This window comes from Geotrypetes seraphini, chromosome 1, assembly GCF_902459505.1.
Source record: "Geotrypetes seraphini chromosome 1, aGeoSer1.1, whole genome shotgun sequence".
In the NCBI taxonomy this organism is placed as follows: domain Eukaryota; kingdom Metazoa; phylum Chordata; class Amphibia; order Gymnophiona; family Dermophiidae; genus Geotrypetes; species Geotrypetes seraphini.
In genome coordinates this window covers 155,056,775-155,083,937 of record NC_047084.1, presented here as the reverse complement: position 1 = coordinate 155,083,937, position 27,163 = coordinate 155,056,775, and the positions used below count along the sequence as shown (strand labels likewise).

The 27,163-nt window shown below is 43.7% G+C and overlaps 1 protein-coding gene across 1 annotated transcript in view; it reads right to left on the bottom strand.

Annotated features, from left to right (window-relative positions):
• Positions 1-27,163, bottom strand: part of EDNRA (endothelin receptor type A) — a 143,614-nt gene that overhangs the window by 6,328 nt on the left and 110,123 nt on the right. Inside the window, exons 4-7 of the mRNA XM_033940284.1 lie at positions 20,633-20,831; positions 15,136-15,288; positions 10,681-10,814; positions 7,060-7,168 (exon numbers count right to left, since the gene is read on the bottom strand). Coding sequence (XP_033796175.1) covers positions 7,060-7,168; positions 10,681-10,814; positions 15,136-15,288; positions 20,633-20,831 — 595 coding nt within the window. The remainder of the gene's footprint in view (positions 1-7,059; positions 7,169-10,680; positions 10,815-15,135; positions 15,289-20,632; positions 20,832-27,163) is intronic.

Below are 27,163 nucleotides of genomic sequence, written 5' to 3'. Positions count from 1 at the left end.
GTGGCCCTCTTCTGTTCCCCCCATGATTGCTGTCGGCCCCCAGTACAACCATCCCCCCAAAGCAGCCCCCTTTGCCTCTCCCCCTGTTGTGCAATGCCTGCCTGCCTGGTGCACTCAGCACAACCCTCCCACCAAAACAGCTCCCTTTTCTGCCTGCTCCATAGCCCTTCTTTTTTGGCTTCCCCTCCCGTTCTTACCTTCCTCCATGCATCCATGTTTCCTGCCGCCGCTGCCGCTCCTGTTCCTGTTCAAAGCGGCCTGCTTAGGTTCATGGGCGGCTGTATTGAACCTCGCAGGCCGCTCTCTATATGGTAGCATGTTCCTTTTGACGCGATCGCGTCAGAGGGAACGTGCTTCATGTGGAGAACGGCCTGCGAGGTTCGTTACAGCCGGCCGCGAACCTCATCAGGCCGCTTCAAACAGGAGCGGCAGCGGTTGGTGCGGGAGGGGGGAGTCGTCGACTTGTTCCCTGTAATTCCGCGCTGTGGAGGCGATCGTTGGCTGGCTGCGGTCCCGGCTTGGAGAGGGCAGGGTGTGCTAGCAGGCGGCAGCCGCCGCTCCGCAGGTGGAGAGCAGGGAAGGGCGCACATGTGCAGTTGTCTTGCCTCGCGTAAGGCCAGACCGTAAGCCACGCATGCGCACTTCCTATGGGTCGCTACAGCTCACGGAAAACGGAAGCACGCATAGGAAGTGCGCATGTGCGGCTTACCATTTTATTATATTAGATAATAGTTCATATATATTAGTGTGCTTTGCATAATTATTGCATAAATTCTGCATACTGAAAGTGGTCATATAAATAATCTTTTCCCCATATCCATTGCCTTCTTGCTTCCTCATTTTCTCTTATGTTCTTTTTAAATTTTCAATTCTCTTTTACTCTTGCCTGCTCTCTTCAGAGAAAAGAGCTTGGGGCTACTGAGACCAGCACCTGCCAGATAACATGTGGGGACAGTGTAAAGCAGTGTCTCTCAAACTTTTTTAGTTCTGCCACACTAAACAGAGCAAATGTTTTTTGTGGCACAATATAATTGAAATTATAAAATTGCGAAACCAACAAAAAATTAAATTTGAGAGCTAATTATTTAAAGTTATTTGAGTTATGTATGGTGAAACTAAGGGGTCCTTTTATTAAGGCGTACTAACTGATTTAACGCATGCTAAATGCTAAGGCGCCCATTATATTCCATAGGTCCCTTAGCATTTAGCACTTGCTAAATTGATTAGCGTGCCTTAATAAAAGGACCCCTAAAGTAGGTAGAATAGAGTTGCTAATCAATGCGATGGATGAGCTTGTTTTTGAGTGCAAATTAACTCAAAAGGTGGCTTGATAGTTGACAAGCAAACACGTATTTCATCATCCACCATCTGCAGTTGATCTTTTTTTAAAAAAATTTAATTTCTGTTCATAGCTGAAAATCCAAGTTCGCAAAGATAAGAAGATCCTAACATTAACAAAGCATTGATTGCTTTGTTGCTCAAGTTAGGATAACTACGGCATAAAAAATAAAAATCAAATTACTTGCTGTTAGTTTTCAAGGACTAATCACGTCAAAGAATGATGCTTGTCTGGGTGGTTTTTTAAAATTTATTTAAAAATGTCTTACTTGCTCCATCCTATAGTTCTGCGCGAGTTACACAGTTGCATGCACAGATAAAATAAAAACAATAAAAATTTAACGTACAATACATAAAATACAAACAAATCAAATCTGCTTCCTCCCCAAATTTTCTTATAAAACACAAATCATTCTGGAAAATATCGCACAAACAATATCCTTACGCAGACAGACGCTCATAACAGACTCTTGCGTACACGACATCTATTTTAGGGCCTGTTTTACAAAGCCACGCTAGCGGCTGCAGCATGGTAACGGACGGCAACAGCCCTGAAGCCCTTTAAATCTCTATGGGCTTCAGGGCTGTTGCCGCGCAGCAGCCGCTAGCGCAGCTTTGTAAAACAGGCCCTTAGTGTATACTTATGAAGGGAATTTTAAAAAATAAAGTACAATTCTGGAATCTCTTCGGGGCACACAACTGTGCCATGGCACACAGTAGAGAGACACTGGTGTAAAGCCTGTCTTACAGGCAAACTTTACTGTGTAAAAGCCTGATTACTGCTGGCATGTCAGCACATATACAATATTTGTCTTCCTTAAAAGCAGTGCTCAGCAGAAGACTTGTCAAGCAAACTTTAGTCTAATGGATAAAGAACAATGCAATAGGCCTAGGGGGGTATCTTGGTATGCTGTGGTCTGGACAGTGTCAGGCTCATAGCTGTCTCTTTCCTTGGCTTTTAGCTGCATGGATTGTGTCAAACAAAAGCCTGGCATGCATGCTATATGTCTTTCTGTTCACTAACTTAAAATTTTGAATCCTTCATTCATGCTTTTCTACCCCCCTCACGTTGCTAGAAATGGAATTATTGCTTAGAGGAATTGTTCCTGTGTATAATATGTAAATTGCTTTGACTGAAGCCACAGAAAAGCGAAAAATCACGTCTTCGAAAAATAAAATAAAACATTTAATCAAAAAAATAATTCGTCAACGCCACCACGGTGCCGAAATAATAACTTATGCGTAATGAAAGAAGTGCTCACTGCCTTAATAATTTTCCAGTATGGAGGAAAGAGATGCTACGAACTGTCATCGCACGTCACTAGTTCCCTACACCACAATATAGGGCTAGATTCACTAACCTGCTCCATCGTGACCGATCCGGGTCCGATCCAGGCAAGGCCGATCGATTCTGCAAACAAGAATATTCTAATGGGGGCGATCGGAGGCACACCCCACCACCAACCGCACGGATCGCTGGAGCATGCGCAGGCCATCTTCCTTGGCTGTAGATGGTCTGCGCATGTGCTGGTCCTTCGTGCCCGTCAGAGTTTTTTTCTTTTTTCTTTTTAACTCTACTGTTTTTTTCCAACTTGGCGAGCCCGTGGTTTTAACCCACTTTAAACCCGCGGGTTAAAACCATGGGCTCGCACTGCGGGGAAGGGCAGGTGAGTTGGGGCTGAGCAGGGCGGCCAGAGTAGGAGAATCGGAGCAGAGAGCAGGGTTTTAGCACAAGCGATTGGTCCTCACCAGTCGCTAGTTTATTTGATCAGCCAGCCAGTCGGCGTGCCAGAAGAAGTTTTGTGAATCATGTCCTTCCTATTTTGCATGCCGATTCCCCTCCCTCAATCGGGTCGGAGGGATATCGGGTTACAAAGGGCTTGCACACCGATCGGTACACAATCAGTTTGCTTAGTGAATCTAGCTCATAGTCACTTATCTGAAAAAATCAGATGATGATACAGTAAAAGTCCTCATTACTCGTACTATTCATGTTCCTGCATTCTTTGCCCCATAACACCATTCTTCAAAACCATAATTGGCATTTAAACCTGTCCTTCAGCTCACAATCCTTATCAGCTCTCCCCATCTCAAATCTGGGTTTCACCTTCCGGCTTCATCAGGAGGAGAAGCCTTATAATCATTCTTTGACTTCTCACTGGGTGGCAAAACATCTTAAGGACGTTTTTTCCCTTTTCAATTCTTTCAGCTTACAATTTATGGGTTTCCCCTCCCTCTCGTAATTTTCCTTCTCCGTATGTTTTCCTTCCTTGTTGTTTGTCTCTGTATTAACTTGTATAAATTAATGCTTGGTTTTAAGTTTTTTTGTTATATTATGAATTGATGTTATACCCTTTTGTTATTTTAAAAATATATTTATTAGATGTACACCGCCTTGAAACCTGATTTGGGGATATAACAAATTTTTAATAAACTTGAAACTTGATTTTTTTTTTAAATAAGTATTTGTGTTTACAGGGCTGATAATTATTGCACTGAATCCCCTTTTTCACTATTGAGTCTTTATTACACTACATACACTTTTTAAATGGTGATTTCAAAAAGTTAAAAAATATAAATAATGGGAGTATAAAAAAATCAATTGGATTTCCAATCTTGAATACCAAAAATCAAAAGAAAATGGAACTTTTAATATAAAAATTAATAAATCATTTTATCCAACATACTAATCCATACAAGGTTAGATAATCTGTGGCAGGGAGGAGAGGCCTCAGACTATATGTCCGTATCACATACCAGCCTCAAGGCCATTCAGCCAATGCGGACAAAAAGTTTCAATCACTGGCCTTCCTCCTACCACCTCCTGTGCAAAATCACACTATATAATGTGCAAAATCACGCTTATATTATATAAATACTACAAAATATGAAAAACCACTTATCTTAGTGGCGTCAGACGAATCATCCTAAACACTAATTCTGATTCTTTCTGATTCTGACGAGTTTGTTTCGCAATATCTTCTTCAGAGAATCAGAACAGACATCAAAGTACATACAACAATAAAAACTGCATTTCAAAGGCTCACTCAGCACATATCAGCCTGTTGAAATTTTTGTGTAACACACATAACTTAAACAATTATACGTATTGTTATTAATAATAATGCTCAGTGAATTAACACCACCTACACCGGTAACGGTGTCTCATGATAGCATTATAATAAACATCATAGCACCCTCCCTGCCTCCTTAAACTACAGCCACAGCACCCTGGGGTTGTGGGTTCAAATCCCACACTGCTCCTTGTGACCCTGGGTACATTAGATTAGTGTTTCTCAACTTGGTCCTGGAGTACCCCCTTGCCAAATTTGCATAAACTTGATTTGCATACACTGCCTCCATTATATGCAAATTTCTTTCATGCATATTCATTGTGGATATCTTGAAAACCTGACTAGCCAGGGGGTACTCCAGGACCGAGTTGAGAAACACTGCATTACATAGAGTGTGAGTCCGCCAGGACAGATAGGGAAAAATCTCGAGCCCCTGAATAATTTGTAATCTGCATAGAATTGTAGGATATGCGGAACATAAATAAATAAAATAAAGTTTCTAAAACATAAAACCAAAAAACAGTCACTTATCTTATGATCCTTCTCTAGGCAGTCTGGAGGGGTCTGGACGCTATAAATTCTATCTGCTGATGCCGGGTAATCCCAACGTGCAGTCAAATCAATGTTCAAAAAACAGTGCTCAAAAAATAGTTTTTTAAAAACAAATCCATATCAAAATATCAAATGAAGGGAGTGTGTGGCACAGTGGTTAGAGCTATAGCCTTAGCACCTTGTGGTTGTGGGTTCAAATCCCTCACTGCTCCTTGTGACCCTGGGCAAGTCACTTAATCCCCTCATTGCCCCAGGTACTAGGGACCTGGACTGGCCACCGTGAGAACGGGCTACTGGGCTTGATGGACCTTTGGTCTGACCCAGTAAGGCTATTCTTATGTTTTTTAAGGACATTTGGGCAGCAGTGACCAGGATTGAGTCTAGGACAGGATTGAGTCTCAAACTTGCGGCCCACCAGGTACTATTTTGGTATGTTTATCATAATCACAAAAATAAAACAGTTTCTTGATCATATGTCTCTTTAGCTATAAATTACAATATTATTATTAAGACTTAGCCAAAAGGAAAGATTTATAAACTATAAAGAGTTTTACCTCATGCAAAATTGCCATTTCTTTAATAAGACATTAACTATTTTTTCTGAGGCCCTACAAGTACCTACAAATCCAAAATGTGGCCCTGAAAATGGTTTGAGTTTGAGACCACTGGTCTAGGATGTGTCTCAGTTGTGCCAGTTCTCTCAGGACTCAATTGTCAAAATGAAGGATATGGCAAAGCAAATTCTTCTTATTGATCAAAGGCTCCAGAAAGTGGAGCCTCAGATAAACTAAAGATGACTGGTTCTGCTGCAGTAAAGGATAGTCTCTCAATCTGTAATGGCTTAGAGAGGCTATAGAATTCACCGAGAGCTAAGAATCTTAGAGTTTTGAAATTCCCACAAACAAGATTATTGACATCAGAGATATTGCTTTCTAAATATTTTAAGGTGCTGATTCTTATTAAAGAAGAAGTGAAGATTTCTTAGTCTTACTATTTGCCTCAGAAGTTTTGTGTGGTGAGTGAACAGGAGGGGAGCTCTTGACTTCCTTGAGGAGAGTAATTTTAATTTAACTGAATTTCTGGAATCTTCTACAGATCAAATTATCCGAAGAGCTACACTCTTAGTTACTTTCACCACAGAGTCGGATAAAATTATGGTGTTGAAATTTTATTTTAAGAAAAAAGGATATTTGTTTTGTGGTCAAAGGATTCGAGTGTTTCTTGATGTGGCTTGGTCCACTCAGGCCTTGAGGAAGTTATTTCTACAGTTAAAGTTAAAAGTATTGAAAGTAAGGGGTTCATTTTTTTAAGGTTTCCTTGTAAGTGTTTGATCTCCTGGAAAGGGAAACAATATATTTTCTTTGACCATCTTCAATTAGGTTTCTTGAAGGATAAAGTTTCCCAGTAGTTACTTGTTAGCAATGGAGTTAGATGTTAGGGTCCTTTTAGGATTAAAAAAAAAAATGCCAAATGTGGATTTAATTAATCCGTATATTTCTTTTTATATACTTGATAGAGCTTATTTTCGTTCTAGTTCTCTAGTAATGTGGGTTATATACTTCAATATTATGTAAAAATTGGAAATTTATTATTTTTCTTTTCTAAAATTGATGTATTTTATTTATTATGTTTCTTGAATGTAAGGATTCAAGACAAGGTTACATAAGTTCCTGCTGAACCAGAACATATGCAGGTAAGGCTAGACTCAAATAAGACACTGGTCTTTGACCTAAGGGCAGCCGCGTGAGTGGACTGCGGAGCACGATGGACCACTGGTCTGACCCAGCAGCGGCAAATCTTATGTTCTTATGCACAGTAATCAACTACGTAAGTGCTGGTTGCTGACCTTAAAAATACAAAAGGATTGGTCTTCAGACTTTTAGACCCGCTACTCTGCAACTGAGAAAATAATTTAACCTCCCCGTGCTTCAGTCTTCCCAACTGTGACTAGTGGAATTGATGTCATACCGTTCCTTCGCCCTTCTCCTCCTCACAGACTGCTGCAGTTCAGGCCCCACAGAGTCAGGATGAACGGATCCATGTTTGCTCTAGGTGCCTGCTTAGGAAACACACTGGAACCAGTGAATGATCTTACCTGGAAACAGTTTTTAAACTTCTTGCTCACGCAATAAAGAGCAATCGGGTTGATGCAGGAGTTCAGTGTCGCCAGGTTTATAGCAATGAAATCCATCACCAAAAGAAAGCTGGGAACCAAAGAGGAAAGTCAAACCATTAGAACCTTCCGGGTGGGACTATCCGCAAGGGTTAGCTGTTTTCCAAAACTGACCGAGAGGGGAAGGTTAAGATGTGTTATTTTAGAGTGGACCCAGTTATTGGTAACTAGAAGCCCTTTTACAAAGTTGGGGTGTGCTAAGGTGTTCCAGTACTCCCCAGGAATGGCATAGTGAGAGTAGGAGGTGCCTGAGGTGGTGGCGCTCCCCCGTACCCTCCGCTCCGCCGTTCCTGCTTCTGCGCCCCCTGCCACACTCGTGCCTTCCCCTCCCTTCCCCCCATACCTCTTTAAAATCTTCGCCAGTGTAAACAGCTTCTCCAACCTGCTGCTCGTGCCAGCGTTGGCGTCCCCTCTGATGTCACTTCCTGGCCCTGCGACCTGGAAGTGATTTCAGAGGGGAGCTAGGCCGGCGTGAGCAGCAGGGCAGAGAAGTTGCTCGCACTGTCAAAGATGTAAAGAGGTGTGGGGAGGAGGAAGGGAGGACACGAGCATGGCATGGGGGGTAGAGAGGTGCCGGTGTCCCCACTAAGACGCGCCCGGGGTGGTCTGCCCCCCCCCCAGCACCCCACTCTTTACTATGCCACTGTTCCCTGGGAAGGTCTGGGGGAAGAGAGTGGGTGTGCTCTCCACTAATTGGTCAGTGCAGCTACATTGCGCATGTTTGGCACAGAAATCCTTACTGTTTACAAAATAGGCAGTGGTAGGGGCTCAAGCACTAATAGCCACTTGCTAAAGGGAAAATTAACACGTGACCATTAATAAGACAAATAGAAACATCTGCCATTTTACCCCAGCAGTACAAAAATGGTGTTAGCGCACAGGAACGACCTCCATAAGGCACAACAAAGGAGTCGTGAGGATTTGATTTCAATAATTCAGCCACGGGTATAAAGTTCAAAGTTCACTTTATTGATAGTAGCACTGCGAGGACTCGAAGACTCAACACTGACAGTGCAGTTGGGTGAAGAGGGTTAAAGTAATGGGGAGGGGGAGAGTTGCAGTACCGTGGGGAGGGACAGGGGAGAGATGAGAGAAATTGGGCCTGGGGTGGGGTACAAGAGAAAGGGTAAAAAAGGAAGAGAAGCTGGGTGGGAGTGGAATATAGGGACAGGAAGAATGGCCTTGGAGGCAATGGAAGGAAGGATAGACAGAAATGGAGCTGGAACTGAAAGTGTGATAAATGCAATGGAGGATCGATGAAGGCCAAAAAGGGTTCAGAGGACTAAGGAAATGGTGATGGATAGCGCCAGGAGCCAATAGAAGAAAGAAAGAAAGAAAGACATAAAGACAGACAGGGGGCAGGGAGAGAGACAGAAAAAAAGACAGAAAGAAAGGGGGCAGTGAGAGAGACAGAAAGAAAGAAAGACGAGGCAGGGAGAGAGACAGAGAGAAAGAAAGAAAAGATGGGGCAGGGAGAGAGACAGAAAGAAAGAAAGATGGGGGTCAGGGAGAGAGACAGAAAGAAAGATGGGGGCAGGGAGAGAGACAGAAAGAAAAAAGAAAGAAAGACGGGGCAGAGAGAGAGACAGACAGAAAGAAAGAAAGACGGGGCAGGGAGAGAGACAGAAAGAAAGAAATTCTACACATCTATTCTAGCACCCATTAATCTAACGGGTTCAACAGTAGTTACTAATAAAGAGTTAACAATAAAACAATACATTTTAATGGTAGCTTGATAGCTACCCTCCTAAAAAGAAATGTCTCTAGAAATGAAAATCACTGGTATATGTGGAAAAAAAAAAGAAAGTGAGCTAAGTACAGTATATGCAGTCAAGCCATTGTGACATAATTGATGAAGTTGACTCTTAGGCATTGGTGGAATGAGGCATTATGACATCACAATATAAGCTGTTTTTATTTTCTTGGAGGAAAAGTGCAAGCCAAGGTCTATTACTGAGACACACATGGGGGAAGCTACTGCTTGCCCTGGATCAGTGGCATGAAATGTTGCTACTATTTGGGTTTTTGCCATGTACTAATGACTTGGATTGGCCACGTGAAGTCAGGGTACTAGAGTCGGTGGCATGAAATGTTGCTACTTTTTGGGATTTTGCCAGGTTTTAGTGACCTGGATTGGCCATCATGAGGATGGGCTAATGGGCTAGATGGACCATTGGTCTGACCCAGTAAGGCTAGTTTTAGGTTCTTATGTTCACACTAAGGGTGGGGGTGAAGGAGGAGGGAGAAGTTATCAATGTGGGCTACCATTAAGACAGACTAAGGTTTGCAGATGTCTGGATTTACCCAGACATGTTCTCTTTTTAGAGGACTGTCCGAGGGTCCGGATGGATTTTTAAAACCTGGCGGTTTGTCCGGATTTTGGAAGGCCCTGGCTCTGTCTGGGGGGGGGGGGGGGCCTCCTAGCATGTGCGGATGCAATGCGACGATGTCACGCACATGCGTGTGATGTCATTGTGTTGCATCCGCTCATGTCCGGAGGCCCTCTAGATGCGGCCTCGACCTCAGGGAAGAAAAGATGAGGTTTGTGTGGGGGTGGAATTGGTGGTGATGGTGGTGGGGGGGTTGGGGTGGAATGGGACGGGGTGGGGCAGGGCCTCATGTCCTCTTTTTTGCTTCAACAAATCTGGTAACCCTAAGACAGGCTATTTTAGCACAGGTCCCAGTTGAGTCCTAGTTACCAATGACAGGTTAAAGGTTACCAGACGTTTGGATTTCCCGGACATGTCCTCCTTTGGAGGACAAATGTCTGGGGGGGTCTGGACGGCTTTTCAAAACCCAGCACTTTGTCCAGTTTCTGAAAAACTTGGTACAAATCACTGTCAGGCAGGGGGTGCATCTGCACTTGCGTGGAGGCCACGCAATGTCCCGTGCACATGACAGCATCGCGTCGCCTGCGCTCCTGCCTGACGAGAGCAGGCAGCGGGGGCAGGGCTAGGATGGGATTGGGGGGAGGGTTCAGGGAGTAACGGGGGGGGGGGGGAGGGTATGTCTAGGGATCCAGATTTTCCAAATAGAAAATCTGGTCACCCTAGGTTAACAGTAAAATAGTCTGTCTTAATGGTAGCCCATATTTATTTTTTTTATTTATTCAATTTTCTATATCGTTCTCCCAGGGGAGCTCAGAACGGTTTACATTAATTTATTCAGGTACTCAAGCATTTTTTCCTGTCTGTCCCGGCAGGCTCACAATCTACTTAATGTACCTGGGGCAATGGGTTCATAACTTCCTCTCCTTAATGGCACATTGGAGGGACAGCTAAATGCACTGCACCGTTTACCATGTTAGCAGCTGGTAAACGGTCCACTCATGCAATGCTTCCTAATAAGTGTTTAACGTGACAAATAGCATAAACTAACAATGAATGTGTCGCTGTGCAGATGGCATGCATTAAAAGCCGCATTAAACACCTAACGGAGCTTAGGCCCCCAAGTGTAGTGTAACCCTAGACAGAACAAAGCCTCCTACGTCCGACTCACATCTCTTTGGCATGATAGATAATTAGGAAAAGAATCTTGCCATACCTAAGTAATTCACATCTGCCACCATCCCGTTCATCGTACATGGTTTTCTTAATAATCCGACTCAGATGGAGAGGGAACCAGCACAGAGCAAATATCAGGACCAAGCAGAAAACCGTCTTTGCAACCTCTCGCCGCTGAAGGAAAGAGAAGTGGTATGGAGGACACAATTAGTAGGGCGTAAAAAGTTCAGTTAATCAGTGATGGCTGAGACCACATCTTCAGCTTGTCAAATTGATCTATTATGTGATTACGGGAAACAATTTGTCAACTGAAAAAGTGATCTAAACAAGGGGCATCGTTGAGTTTCATACGTGCACAAAAAAGGGCGTACTTACCGCAGCTTAAGCAGGCTTACTGCAAGACACACGCTCAGGCATCCTGCAGTAAGTCCCAAATGTGTGCGCACTACCTGCGTGCTAAAAAATGATTTTTTTATTATTTCGCTGAGAGGGAGGGTCTGGGGAAGAAAAGAGGCATGCACGCGAGTCAGTTAGGGCTAGATTCATTAAGCAAACTGATTGTGTACCGATCGCTTTGCGACCCGATTTCCCTCCGACCCGATTCACTAACCTCGTGGCCGATCACCTCCGATCCGATTCCGATCCGCACATGCAAATGAGGGGAAACGGCATGCAAAGTAGGAAGGGCTGCGATTCACTAACAAAAAGCAGGCACACTGACTGGGTTGGCCGATCCAAAAATAAGCGACTGCTCAGGACCAGTCGCTTGTGTAAAAACCCTGCTCTCTGCCCCGATCTCCTGCTCCACTCTGCCCTGATCTGCTGCTCTGGCCGCCCTGCTCTTGCCTCAAATCTCTCCTGCCTACCGCCACGACTTGCCGCCCTGCTCTCGCCCTCCTGACTCTCCTGCCCTTCCCCGCACTTCGAGCCCGTGGTTTTAACCCACAGGTTTAAAGCAGGTTAAAACCACGGGCTCGCAAAAAAGTATTTTAGAAAAAAGATTTTGGGCTGTTCTGCCAGGCACGGAGGGCCAGCGCATGCGCAGACCATCTACAGAGGGTCTGTGCATGCGTCAGGATCGCTAGAGAGCGATCCCGGCAGTCGGTTGGGGGCGTGATTCTGATCGCCCTCATTTGCATGAGGGCAATTCGTGAATCAGCCCCCCGGACACGGATCAGATCCCTCACGGATTAGATCGGATCCGTGCCATTAGTGAATCTAGCCCTTAGTGCATCTACATTACCACATGCTGATTAGCACAGGATTACCGCGGGAGCCCTTACCACCTTCAAAATAGTTTGTGTTAAGCGCTTATGTGGTAAATTATATTTAATGACTAGCTGATGCCCCGGCGTTGCACGGGTATTTAATTATAGCAATAACACTGTAAATGGATTCAAATAAAGATACTTTATAGTGGTGAATGAAATTATTTTTTTACAGCTTAATAAAAAGTACAATATTCAAATTATAATGTGAAATATTTGACAAAATGAATACAATACAACTAACGCAAAACGTGATTATAAACAACAATTTTAGTTTCACCTTCTGGAGCAAGAACATATAAATTCTTGGGTGAACCCACCCTTGAGCAAGCAACATAGAGTTGTGGGCCGCGAGACCCCCAGAACATATCACCCCAGGTAGTGAGGGATCTGCATACCAAGTTTCGTTCAAATCGGTCAAGCCGTTTTTAAATTACTGTGAGAATGGCAGCTTTTTACATTTTTTCCATTGACATGAATGGGTGAAATCTGATTTTCTGTTTGTAGCTCTGCCCACGTGTGCAGGTGGGCTGCGAGACCCCCAGAACATATCATTCCAGGTAGTGAGGGATCTGCATACCAAGTTTCGTTCAAATCGGTCAAGCCGTTTTTGCGTGATCGCGGCACATACACACACACATACATACCTCCGATTTTATATACAGTGGTGCCTCACACAACGAACTTAATCCGTTCCAGGAGCAAGTTTGTTATGTGAAACGTTCGTTGTGTGAAACGCGTTTTCCCATAACAATACATGTTAAAAAAAATAATTCGTTCTGTAGCATAAAATATGCTAAGATGACATAAAAAAAGATAAATTTTTGGTTATTATTTTTATTTAGATACATCTAAAAACATAATTGTTTTTTAAAACAACACACATTTTTTAAATTTAAAGACAGACTAAGTAGAGTCTAATTTTACAGTGAGAGGGCAGAGTCTCAGCGGCAAAAACTGGGACTTAACTGTTCATTTTTTTTTTTTTTTTACCGTGTTTCCCCGATGATAAGGCAGGGCCATCAAATAAGACAGCCCCCCCTTTTTAGAAAAAAATGTAAAATAAGGCACCCCCCCGCAAATAAGCCACCCACCGATACCTGCGCTTACCCGAATCGGGTGGTACGGTGGGTGACTCCGTGTAGTCCCTGGCACCCCCGACACGATCGGGGCAAGAGGGAGCTCAAGCCCTCTTGCCCCCCCGACTCCCCGACACAATCGGGGCAAGAGGGAGCTCAAGCCCTCTTGCCCCCCCGACTCCCCGACACGATCGGGGCAAGAGGGAGCTCAAGCCCTCTTGCCCCCCCCGACTCCCCGACACGATCGGGGCAAGAGGGAACTCAAGCCCTCTTGCCCCCCCGACTCCCCGACACGATCGGGGCAAGAGGGAGCTCAAGCCCTCTTGCCCCCCCGACTCCCCGACACGATCGGGGCAAAAGGGAGCTCAAGCCCTCTTGCCCCCCCCCCGACTCCCCGACACGATCGGGGCAAAAGGGAGCCCAAGCCCTCTTGCCCCGCCGATTCCCCAACTCCCCGACAATATCGGGCCAGGAGGGAGCCCAAGTCCTCCTGGCCACGGTGACCCCCTAACCCCACCCTGCACTACATTACGGGCAGGAGGGATCCCAGGCCCTCCTGCCCTCGACGCAAACCCCCCTCCCCCCAACGACCGCCCCCCCCCAAGAACCTCCGACCGACCCCCAGCCGACCCGCGACCCCCCTGGCCGACCCCCACGACACCCCCAACCCCCTTCCCCGTACCTTTCTGTAGTTGGCCGGACAGACGGGAGCCAAACCCGCCTGTCCGGCAGGCAGCCATCGACGGAATGAGGCCGGATTGGCCCATCCGTCCCAAAGCTCCGCCTACTGGTGGGGCCTAAGGCGCCTGGGCCAATCACTAGTATTCTGTGATGAAAAATAATATTATTCTTTATTGAATCACAGCTCTATTATTGTATTTAAGTTCTTAGCAGGTTTACATTTAAAAAGCAGACACTTATCCACTATCAAAAGTAGATTCAGTTTCATAGAACGCTGCAACAAGTCACGTGTTTAGGTGGAAAAACACATTATCTTCTGCAATTTCCAACCATTTACAGCATAAATGGCAAAACATCAGTAAAAGTCTATAGCAGCGTTAATAGGTTGTGCAATTGGTGCAAAGTAGTGCAAAAACATTTTTTTGAAAGTGCTGAGGTGCTATTAAAGTGCAATTTAAGGTGCCATGTGCGTTTTACTTCAATAAAGTATGTGCGTTTTACTTCGTTGCACTTTAATAGCACCTCAGCACTTTCAAAAAAATGTTTTTGCACTACTTTGCACCAATTGCACAACCTATTAACGCTGCTATAGACTTTTACTGATGTTTTGCCATTTATGCTGTAAATGGTTGGAAATTGCAGAAGATAATGTGTTTTTCCACCTAAACACGTGACTTGTTGCAGCGTTCTATGAAACTGAATCTACTTTTGATAGTGGATAAGTGTCTGCTTTTTAAATGTAAACCTGCTAAGAACTTAAATACAATAATAGAGCTGTGATTCAATAAAGAATAATATTATTTTTCATCACAGAATACTAGTGATTTTCTCCCTATCAGTAGAAGTAAAGTTATATGGCAGCCACACTGTTGCGTACTGACCTCACTAAGTCCATGCGGAACTAATGGAGCCTCCTGTTCATGCATAAGTATGATACACAATATAAATAAGAGCAGTGAAGCCAAAAGTACAAACTCAGAAAATCAAGCAAGTACATCTCTCCAGTGTATTTTACGAATGAACTATTTTTAAGGACCCCTGACGAAGGCGGAGAATGTGCTGAAACATGGACCGTGTAGGGTCTGGATCTCACTTTTGTGAGCTTGTTCTATTGGTGACACCTTTGTGCCTAAATAAATCCTTTTTTGTGCATCTCTAGATTGCGCCCAAACTTGGGCGACCTTCATAGAATCTGGGGGACGGACTTAAAAGTACAAGAGAGGAGATATGGCAGGTACATTTAGGGGTAATTTATCAACGGGCGCTACCGCGTTAGCGCTTGCTGAATGCTAAAGACACTGATAGGAATATAATGGATGTCTTTAGTGTTTAGAACGTGCTGGCGTGTGCTAACATGATTAGCATGCACTAATGTGGTTAGCGCCTGTTGATGAATTCCTCCCTTAAATGCACCTGTGGAATAAATGTGAACCTGCACACGATTGAGCAGCTTTATGAATTACACACCTGCTTCAGATGTTCGCTGAGAGATATTCTCAAACTTCCCTCTCTCATGTTCAGCATCTCGCTTGTCATTAAGGTATAAAATATTGCAGTGCAGATCAGGGGGACACAGAAATAAAAGCCAAACAGCCACCAGTCCTTAGCATCTCTATAAAACTGAAAAAGGAGAAAAAGACCCTCTTGAGCAAGCGAGGAAGGCAGCTTTTTCTTTTTTTTTTATAGTTATAATTTTACAACGCCATATCAAAAATATGAATACAGAATATATTTCTCATAAAAAGCAAACAATAGAGAATCATCACGTTATCTCATGCTTTGTGGCAATATCCTCTTATTAAGTCATTCTGGTCTGCCATCCTATCATATTTGGGTTCATTATGGGATAGTCCAGTAGTGGAATCCCCAAGGGGGGGTGCTATTTGGTAAGGCTGCTGCTTGTGGGGTACATGGTCAAGGGAACTGCCTTTTATTTCAGAAATATGATAGGTCATAAATGTATTTTGCAATATTGGTTTCAGAAAGAACCTAGTTTTTGGCATTGAAGGAACCAACTATGTCGTTTACTTTTATTCAAGGTTTGGGAGGTTCGTCGATTTCCTAGACGAACTCGTCTTTTTATGCAAATTTGGGACCCCTGTATTCAAAAACTTTCTTCTAGAGCACGAAGTATGATTCTTAATGAATTACATTGAAACTTTTGAAACCTTCATTGTATCCCAAGACCTGGCAATCTATGTCACCTTCCATCCGGGGAGGGGGGGGAAGGGAAGGGGGGAAGGAAAGGGAAAAGGGGGGGGGTGAAAGGGTGGGATAGGGTAGGTCATATAAAAATTATGGGAGGAATGATAGTAATATGCATGGAAATATCAGAATTGTGAAATGACTTGTATTACTTTGTATTTTATTATTGTATAATTACTTGATTCCTTCAATAAAATGTTATAACATAAGAATCATCATTATCACATAAGAAATTTATCCCCTCTTTTGTTAAGCTGCAGTAAAGGTTTCTACTGCTGCCCGGAGCGCTAAATGCTCCGGGGCTGCTCCAGCACTCATAGGAATTCTATGAGCGTTGGAGTAGTCGGAGCTGTTAGTACTATGGGCCATGGTAGAAATCTCTACTGTGGCTTAGTCAAAGGGGGATTAAACAGCAAACAAGAGCAAAAAGGAAAAATAAATCTAAACGAGGAGGAATAGTGCATAAACTAGTTAAGCAGGAGACTAGAATGTAAAGGAAAAATACACATAGCCCCCTTTGACTAAGACGTGAATCAATTACATCGTTTAATGCTATTTGAGGTTTGGGAGGTTCGTAGATCTCCTAGACGAACTCATCTTTTTATGAAAACTTGGGATCCATATATTCAAAAACTTTCACCAAAGCAAGAAATTTAATTCTTAATCATTTACACTGAAACTATGGTTTTCTTAATTGCATTCCAAAACTTGTCTGTTTTTGTCACCTTTCATCCTGGGAGGGGTAGGGAGAATGGGTTGGAGGGTGGGGGGAAGGGAAGGAGGGAGAGGAAAAAGGAAGAGGAGGGTGATATGGGGGATTATGGCTTATAATATAAAATGTTTGGAGAAATTATATTATTTGATAATATACACATATATTGGCTTGCACAAATGATTCTCGAGGCCCCCACTTACCTTGGATTCAGAAAATCACTCAAAACCTACCTATTCAGCAAACAAGACCCTTAACGACCCCCCCCCCCCCCCGCATTTCCTACCACTTCGCCCCCCGCTCTTCTCCTCCCACATAATAGCTTCTCTCCTCCCGAGCTTCCACTACCTCCCGTCATCCTGTCAAGTTTGGTTAAAACTGTTTATATCTGATAAAATTGTGGTAACTTGTTTATATCTGTAAAATCTGTAAAATTGTTAAAACTTGTTCACATCTGATAAAATTGTTTGTAAATCTGCGTGTCTACGCAGATACTACCTTAATTGATGAAAAAAAAAAACTTACCGGGTATGGCGGTATATAAGAATAAAATTATTATTATTATAATATATATATATATATATATATATATATATATATATATATATATATATAATATGGAGGGGAATTTTTAAATATGTGAATTTATTTGTAAGGAATATCTTTATATATTATATGAATATATTTTCTTTTTGTTCCTTCAATAAAAATGTTCAAACATAAGATGTGAAAAGTTTTTACCATGGCCCAGACTGCTATATGCTCTGATGCTGCTCCAGTGCTCATAGAATTCCTATGAACATTGGAGCAATGTTGGAGCATTTGTGCCCCGGGCCATGATAGAAACCTCTACCGCGGCTTAGTAAAAGCAGGCTATAAATTGTTACCGTGAAAATGTCACCTCCTAGTGAGATTTCGGTTCACATTTGGGGAGGGAGGTTTCTGTGCTGTTAGAAAATTCTTGAATCGATCAGGGTCTGGAAAAACAAAAGTTTGAGCCTCAAACTTAACAAAACATTTGCATGGAAACTGCAGGAAAACTGGAGGGCTAATTCTGATGTTTATTTTATTTTATTTTTGCTTTGTTTGTTTATGCTGTGAACCCTCATACTCACCTATCATGAGCCCTGGTACCCTCCATAACCTAGCTAATGTGGGCTCAAAGTCTGACCACTAGGTGCTGCCACTGAGCAATGGCTGAAACGCCCTCCTCCAAGGTGATTCCAGCAACCAAGCAGTGACACACGTTGTTGTTTTTCTCTTTTTGGGTGGTCTGTTTCTATGCTTCGCTGTGGCTTGTTATTGCTCAACTCATTCAAGAGTACACTTTTACCTCAATCAGATAAGCAGCCCCAGAGCCAGAATCCTAACATGAGTGGATGAAGCATCTGTGTCTTTTAGCAAGACTCATGGCCTTATACGGATCCCTGAGAACAAATTTGTTGTGAAAAGTGGGGAAGAGTCAACAGTACACACATAAATTTGGTATCTACCTAATGCTTATCCTTTCTAACAAATGATGTTGCCAAGAGTTTGGTAAAAAAAAAAAAAATAATTGAAGATGTCAATCTAGGAAAAGAATGATAATTACTTGCAAAGGGATACTTGGATTTAGGATACAATATCCTAAATATACTTGGATTTAGGATACAATATCCTAAATCCAAGTGTGCCTGTTCACTGCATTGCTTTTTGGGTCTGATTTGGACTTGGGGATACATTGTGAACTAGGTGAACCATGGCAATTTCCTAGAATCCCAAAATTTGAGGGGAAGGGAGGAGAGAAGTAGAAAATACCTAGATGAAGTTATGCAACTGTGAGGATCCCCATGGTTTGGCCATATGACTTAGCTGGTCAGCCAATGAATATCGGCTTAGCCAGCTATATTTTTAGCAGTTAAAAATAGATCAGAAATTCATTGCCGGTTGGCAGACATGGCCCAGCGTTGAATTTCTGGGTTCACTACCGATCATGGGAGTCAGCCCTGCTAACTCCCACGGTTTGAATATCAGCTCCATTGGAACCATAAATTCATGACTGTCATCCAAAACATTCTATTGGATAATGCAAAAATTACTTTGCCCCCCCCCATTGGAAAAAATTCTTCCTTACACCCATGTGAAGGGGGTTAGCAGGGTAGACATAAGGCTGATTTGCCTAGGTCAGGGGTAGGCAATTCTGGTCCTCGAGAGCTAGAGCCAGGTCAGGTTTTCAGGATATCCACAATGAATATGTATGAGATGGATTTGCATGCACTGTCTCCTTGAGATGGATATCCTGAAAACCTGACCTGGCTCCGGCTCTCGAGGACCGGAATTGCCTACCCCTGGCCTAGGTCAATTAGTATCCTTGAACTGGCCCTGATGGTATGTACTAAGTGCTCGGAATTGAGTGGACATTTTCACTACATTTCGACATTATGTTTAAAAGCTGAATTTTAAAATCCAGCCCTATAATAGAATCCAGATTGACATGTAAATGTTTCCTGCCTCTAAATAAGTCAATAAAACACAAATGGATGAAAAGGACCTTTTTTTTTCATAAGCTATCTCCTGTCCCCTTAGCTTGTTTACTCTGGGAAGACAGTCCCATTTACGAGATCATATGTTCCCAAAACTAAAAATTTGAGATGCCACCAACAGGAGTTTATAGGATTTCTGGAAATAAACAAGAAGAAAGATTTCCAGAGCTTGACTAATAACATTTATGTTCTGCTATTTGCTGTGGAATGAGGAACCAGTTTCAGATACGTCAGAGATTAAAAGACTGAGTCTTTGCACAAATGCTTCTCTGAGGCTATAAGATTATGGGGTTTTTTTTTTTTTTTTTGTAAACTGTCTGATGTCTGGGAATGTTTTGTTATTGGAAATTGGCATTTCAAGGAACCACAATGAAACTATAACAGCTTAAGAAAAGACTGGTTAGCAAAGTTTTCAATATGGCAACATAGAGTTAGTAGCTGATTGTGGACATAAGAACATGAGAATAGCCTTAATGGTCCATCAAGCCCAGTAGCCCATTCTCACGGTGGCCAATCCAGGTCACTAGTACCTGGCCAAAACCCAAGGAGTAGCAACATTCCAAACAGAATCCCATAGAATAGCAAGATTCCGGAATCCCAAAGAGTAACAAAAGATTCCGGAACCCCAAGGAGTAGCAATATTCCATGCTACCGATCTAGGGCAAGCAGTGGCTTCCCCCATGTCTTTCTCAATAACAGACTATGGACTTTTCCTCCAGGAAATTGTCCATAAAAATAAATAATTTAGGACCTTTTTTTTATCAAGCTGCGATAGAGAGTGCTGTGCGGCAAATACACTGAAGCCCATTCAATCCCTATGGGCTTCAGTACATTTACCGTGCCGGTCCGCGCAATTCAGCTTGCTAAAAGAGGCCCTTAATAATTTTGCGTAAAACTGTATTTTCCAGGTATTTTTAACTGGCTAAATTCTTTTCTGATTCGCATTGAACCACTTATGTGGAAACCTGTGGAATAGAAGGGCAATTTCGATTCAATTTGATTCAGTTCAGTAACTTGGAAAAATGAATGAAGTGCCATTGATTATTAGACTGAAACTGTTATTAATCTCTATAGTACATAAAGAGAGAGAGAGAAAAAAAGATATAAGTAGTATAAAATAAATAAATAGATAACGATGACGCCCATATATTCCTCCCCTTCTCCTGTTTTCTCTGCCCTTGTTTCTAGGGTTACTAGAAATACGAATTTCCCTGGACATGTCCTACTTTTGAGTGGGCAGCAGGGGGCGGGGCTAGGGATAGGCAAGTCTAGTCCCGCCCATCTGGCAACCCTACTTGTTTCCAATCAACTTCTCTTGTTTTTCTGAAATTTCCTGCTGTAAACACTTGTACTTCCTGCTGCTCAATTTTAACCGTTGCTGCTTTCTCTGATATTTCTTGATTTCTCCGCGGCTTCATGTCTATTATCCTGTTTCTTTCTCCTTCTCTAAATCATGGTTAATGCTTTTCTTTTTTTTTTTCCCCCAACTGCTAATCTTTAGATATATCTTTCACATAATACAAACCTCCATGAAGCTGCTTGTAGCGATGAGCATGCAGGTATTATGCTCTTCTCCTCGGTAATTGAAAGACACCATTATAAAGCCAATTGCTTCCGGAACAGCTAAAATAATGGAGATAACCCATATGGCAATGATTTCAATAGCAGTGACCAAGGGGATCCCAATTCCCTGTACACGGCTCCATGAAGCAACAGCTCGATACCTGAAAGACAGAAAACAGTAAATTCAGTACTCACTGCAAAGTAGATCTTCCATGTTGCAATTTTGATTATTCACAATATACATTCAACATAAAATGCCATAAATCTTGATTCTAATTAGAGAATGACACGGGGAAAAATTATGTCCCCGTCACCGCCCTGTCCCTGGACCACCAAACTCTGCACCGCCCCGTCCCCGCTGTTCTTTTCACCGCCCCGTCCCCATTTCTGCCGCCTCCTTCACCGCCCCGCTGTCTCTTTCACCGCCCCGTCCCCGTCTTCAGCGTCTTCTCCTCTCCATCCCCCCACCCCCAGCACCCTTCACGCGGTCCAGCAGCTCCCTCACGCCGGCCAGCCGTGCATTTCCCTCCTTTTCCCTTACCTTTTCTTCTTAAAATGGTGATTTCTATAAGGCTACGAGCTGTATTACAGCCGGAGCCTTGAAGTCGCATCGGGGTGCCTACTAGAAGTCTCCTCCGTTGCAACCGGAAACAGGAAGTTGCGTCAGAGGAGACTTTTACCAGCAGGCAACGCAACGCGACTTCAAGGCTCCGGTTGTAATACAGCTCGTAGCCTTATAGAAATCACCATTTTAAGAAGGAAAGGTAAGGGAAATTGAGGGAGGGAGATACATGGACGGCCGGCGGGAGAGAGTAGGCTGCCGGTTCGAACGCTGGGTCACCGCGCGTTCAAGATTGTTCACCGCCCCGTGCTACCATTCACCGCTCCATGGGGCGGTGAATGGCCTTGTCCCCGAACTTGCGGTGACCATTTTTTTTGGGTCACCATTTTGGCGGATTACCCGCGGCTAAACGCGGCTAGCCGCGGGTAACCGCCACACTGTCATTGGATGAAAACTTTAGCCACTGTGTGCAAATGTTTAGAGACCATTGGTTAAATCGTATATATGAGTATAGAAACTGACATAGCCTCTGCATGGTCCGGGGGAGCATCCGGTGGCAGGAGGGAGTGGGTATCCCTCCTGTCTTTTAAACACAATCCCTCCCCCCCAAGATTCAGCACTATTTAACTGGTCAGCAATCACAATATTCAGCGGTAGACAGCTGTTATCTCCACTGAATATTTGCGGTAGGCACATAGTGGCAAACTGGCTCTATCGTATGATATAGCCGGTTAGCACCGACATTCAGCATTGGTTTAGCAGTTAAAACTTTAACCAATAGGAACTTAACTGGCTAGCACTAAATATCGGCTTAACCAGTTAAGTTCTGGCAGCCAACAATGAAGCCGGAAATTCAATTCCGGTCGCTGGGTAGTAGATCAAGGTAAGTTACAATCAGGTATACTAAGGGGCTCATAATCGAAAGAGAAAAACGTCCAAAAACCGGCCTAAGTCGGCACTTGGACGAACATTGTCACAATATGTCCAAGTGCCGATAATAAAAACGGGTTTTGGATGTATTTCTAAACGACCTAGGCTTTCATAGTGCCGCTGAACGACCATAGTTAAACGGGGCGTTTCAGGAGGAGTGTCGAGGGCGGGATTTGGGCGGGACGTGGCAGGCTTAGACTTAGTCATACTGCATGTATTACCCAGGATCGACAGAACTTGGATGTTGTGACTTAGACCATTTAAAACATGGTCTAAGTCACAAAAACTCACCTAAAGTGACCAGATAAGCACTGCAAACACATAATACAGACCCCCACACACTACCCCAGTGATTACTGACCCCCCCACCCCATTAAAATATTAATCACAACTTGAAAATTGTGCCTCCAGAACATCATCACTTGGCAGCCTAGCATAGGAAAGTCTAGTCGTGCTGCACAGAGGACCCATGCCCATAAGCCCCTGTAATCACTGCATTAATATTGAAACGTGCACTCCCCTATACACCCCCAAAATCCTTTTTTACTGGCATATATGTGGCTCCTGCAGCCATAAGGACTATTGGGGTGGTAGATAAGTGGGTCTAGGGGATTCTGGAAGTGGTTTGGGGGCTCACCATGACCTATAAGGGAGCTGTAGTGAGAAGACAAGACACCCTTTTTGTGAAGTTCACAGCAGTGCCCTGTAAGGTACCCCACTATTTAGGTGCCATGTCTGGATGTTCAGTCCATCACTTTGCAGACCCCTCCCACGTCCAACAGGGTTTATTCTAGGCGTTTTGGACTTGTATGAAACGTTGGACGAAAATGTGGTATAAAGATGGACGATTTAGCGACTTGGTCGATCAGATCGGCAGGACGTATAATTAGACGATTTTCGAAACAAAAAAGAAGTTGGACGTATTTTTCAAAAATGTGTCCTAAGCTGTATTTTACTTTGGACGACTTGCGACTTAGACGAAAACGGACTTAGACGTTCCTTTCGATTATGCCCCTCAATGTATTTATTTTCTTCAAATGCTTCACGGTTTTTTTTCTTCGAGTGTATCCAACAGTTCAAATTGTTTTGTTTGGCCCAGATTCCATAAATGACGCCTACAGTTAGGCGCCTAGATTGGCGCGCCTAGCTGATCTAGATGCCTAACTTAGGGCTCCTTTTACGAAGGTGCGCTAGGGCCTTACCACGTGGAATAGCGCGTGCTAAATCGCCCCGCGTGCTAGCCGCTACCGCCTCCTTTTGAGCAGGCGGTAGATTTTCAGCTAGTGCGCGCTAATTGGATGCGTGCGCTAAAACCGCTAGCCCTTAATTAAAAGGCTTAATCAGAACTGATAATTGACAATTAACACCTTGTAATTGATGTAAATTACATTTAATTGGACGGTAGGCGCCTCACTTGGTTATGGGGCAGATTGTGGGCATGTTTTTCATGGAGGTGCTTGTTTTATATTAGGCGCACTCATCAGGGTGCGCCTAATCTTAGGACACCTATCGATGCCTAAGCCCAGTTTAGGCACCACTAAGCCCAACTCTACGCCTAACTTTCATAAACATTGTGCTTAAGCACCACACTACCTTTCCAAGGTAGACTGACAAGAAAAACAACAAAGGTGACCTGTGATGATCAATTCCTTTATCGGATAGCACTAGTGTACACACAGCTTTGCACGCTATGTATAAAAGTATCCACCCAAGTTTATAGCATGAGGGGGGGGGGTAAGTGCTAAAAGTCGTAAGCTCCTGCAACCATAAGACCATAAGATCGAAGGTCCATCAAGCCCAGTATCCTGTTTCCAAAGAATGGCCAGCCCAGGTCACAAGTACCTGGCAAGATCCCAAGGAGTAAAACAGATTCTAGGAATAAGCAGCGGATTTCTCCACACCCATCTTAATAATAGCTTATGGACTTTTGTATTAGGAAATGAACCAGTGAGGTCCTTTCCTCAGTAATAATACATGTATACATTTTTAAGCCATCATCTGGAGCTGAGAACTTTTGGCTTTCTTTGAAATTAGTGTATGGGAAGAGGAGCAGATGTGGACAATGATTGGGAAACAGAATACACCGCCCAGGGGCATAGTGGCCACAGACAGTATTAATCAGAACAGCGGAGCACAACAGATGTTAGCTGAAAGAACCGTGGAGACACTCAGATTTTAAGTAGGACTTTATAATCCAGCTTTACAAAGTACCAGCCCAAGTCTGGCTAGAGGTTCCTGGTTTTCATTGTATTCTGCAGGTTTTGATTGGTGAGGCCCGACTTTAGAACAGGAAGAGGAAGAAGGCAGTCGGAGCAAACGGGGAGTGATTTCCTTCACTCGCTGGCGCTCCGGCTGCCCTCTCCGGGTCGGCGGTTCGCGGTCAGAAAATACCGCACATGACCGGGACCGCCGAATTCGCGGGGGAGCACTGTATATGGCACCACAATTGGATGATTGTTCATTTGGGCACTGATCCAAGATGTGCACCCGACTGCACAGGCTAAAGCATCCGTAATTAGCACCAGTTTGAAAATTTTAAAATGATGTGTGCCGAAATCCTATAGCATGTAATCCAAAAGGGAACTTGGCCATGGGAGGAGCATGGGTGGATCAGGGGGATTCCTAAAACTGTTACAGAATACCAGGGATGTACGGTTCATAGACAACAACGCGGAAGACAAAGGCGCGCGCCGACAACTGAGAGCAAGACGGAGGTGCGCGCTGAAGAAAATTACTGTTTTTAGGGGCTCCGACGGGGGATTTTGTTGGGGAGCACCCCCAGTTTACTTAATACAAATCGCGCCGGCGTTGTGGGGGGTTTGGGGGGTTGTAACTCCCCACATTTTACTGTAAACTTAACTTTTTCCCTAAAAACAGGGAAAAAGTGAAATTTTCAGTAAAATGTGGGGGGTTACAACCCCCCAAATCCCCCACAACGCCCCCACAACGCGGCACGATCTGTATTAAGTAAAGTGGGGGCTGCCCCTCGTCGGAGCCCTAAAAACAGTAATTTTCTTTGGCGTGCGCCTCTGCGCTGCGCTCAATTGTCTGCTCGTGCCTTTGTCCCGGCGCGCTTTTGACCTGACACCGGGATGTACGCCCAAACTGGGCACCAGGAATTACACCTGGTTTCAGCAGGTATTCGAATTTGGGCCCTGAAATTGGCACTCAGGGCTATTCTATAATTGGTGCTCATCTTTGAGTGCACATTATAGAATAGAACCGTGTGTCAGTTTTTTCTTTCTGTGCCAATTTTTGAGGCCCCCCCTCTCCCTCACTTTTACTGAATCTAGACCCTAGTGGATTTGCAGCTCTGGGTGTCATTTCTCAAGGCACATACATTTACCCCCATTGGATGGGGTTGCTTCCTGGGGCAATGACTGGGTAAAAAAAGGTGGAGGCGTGGTCTAGTGGTTAGAACTGCTGGCTCAGCATCCTGAGGTTGTGAGTTTGATCCCAGCCTGCTCCTTGTGACTCTGGACAAGTCACTTAAGGGCAAATTCTATAAGAAGCGCCCAAAAGTTAGGCGCCTAATTAGGCACTGTTCAGCGGGATTCAAGTAAAATTGGGTGCTGTTTAATGAATCACGCTGAGCGGAACCTATTTTGGAGACACCCAAGAAATAGGCCAGCTCTAGGCACAACTAAAAATGAGGCGCCTCGCTGAGCGCATAAGCACGCTTAAGAGCAGTGATTCTGCAACAAGGCGCCTAACATGTGCCCCCGCCTAACATGCATAGCGCCTATTTTTTTGAAGACCGCCTACATTTTTTGAGGCGCCTTGTTACAGAATCGCGCTTTCTTGATAGGCGCCTAGGTTTCAATCAGTGCTGATTAAAAAGCTTAATTGAGCGTGTTATTCAAGTTAGATAGGCGCCTATCTAGTTGGGCGCCTCCGAAATAGGTGCCTAAGTTTAGGCGCTGGTTACAGAATTTGGGCCTTAATTCTTCCATTGCCTCTGCTGGGACAGATTGGGAAAAATACTTAAGAGTGTCTGACAATTCAGTATATTGTAAATCCCAATAAATATTCATAGTTTGGAAGAGAAAAAAATACCCACCGAAAAAGCATGGGGCAAATCTAGGGTTATCAGACATCCTGATGTCCTCCTTTTGAAAAGGGGTACAAAGTCTATGGGGAAAAATACACCCAGACTCATTTCCAGTTATGAATAGATATCTGAAAACTGCCCCCCATGAAGACAATACATTTTCTTCTACAGTACATTTTGCAGTACACATCTACTATATTAAAGTCCTAAATGCTCCTGGTACAGTATCTCCCACTGGGACTGAACATGCTCAGCGAGGTCTTACAGAAGTGGCTTTTTACCACAGTTGGCAAAGGGGCCGAGATCAAATGAGGAACTTTTTGCAAGCCCAAGCAACAAGCAACAGGACGGAAAGCCAAAACAAAGCCCAGCCCTGCATTTGACGCGAGGAAGCGTGCACTTATCCTGAGTTTGGGATGTTCACAGGCACTTTGATGAAGGAGCAGAACGTGGAATGTTTGGAGGCTGGATATGGGAGCAGGAAAAGGGTGGGGATGTTTTGTTTCAGGTTCCATCCTGCCGAAGATTTTATCATTATCTTGCAGATATTGTCTTTATAATAATTTGTTATGGAACACTTCTTTTTTTTTTTTTTTTAACTCTAGGAACTTTTTTTTTTTTTTATTGTGCTTGTGTAGGTCATGACTTTTCTGGGATGGATGAAGTTAAATTACAGTAAAACCTCGGATTGCAAGTAACTTGGTTTGCAAGTGTTTTGCAAGACAAGCAAAACATTTGATTAAATTTTAACTTGATATACAAGCAATGTCTTGCAATACAAGTACACACGGTCTACACACATCACGACTGAGCCGATGGTTCTTCTCTCTCTGATGCTGCAAGGGTGCGGCGACTGTTCTAAACAAGCGAGGTCTTGCAATACAAAAATGTATAGTATTTTGTGTTAAAGTTTTTGAGGGGGAGGGGGCAGAGTTTTTTAAAAAAATGTT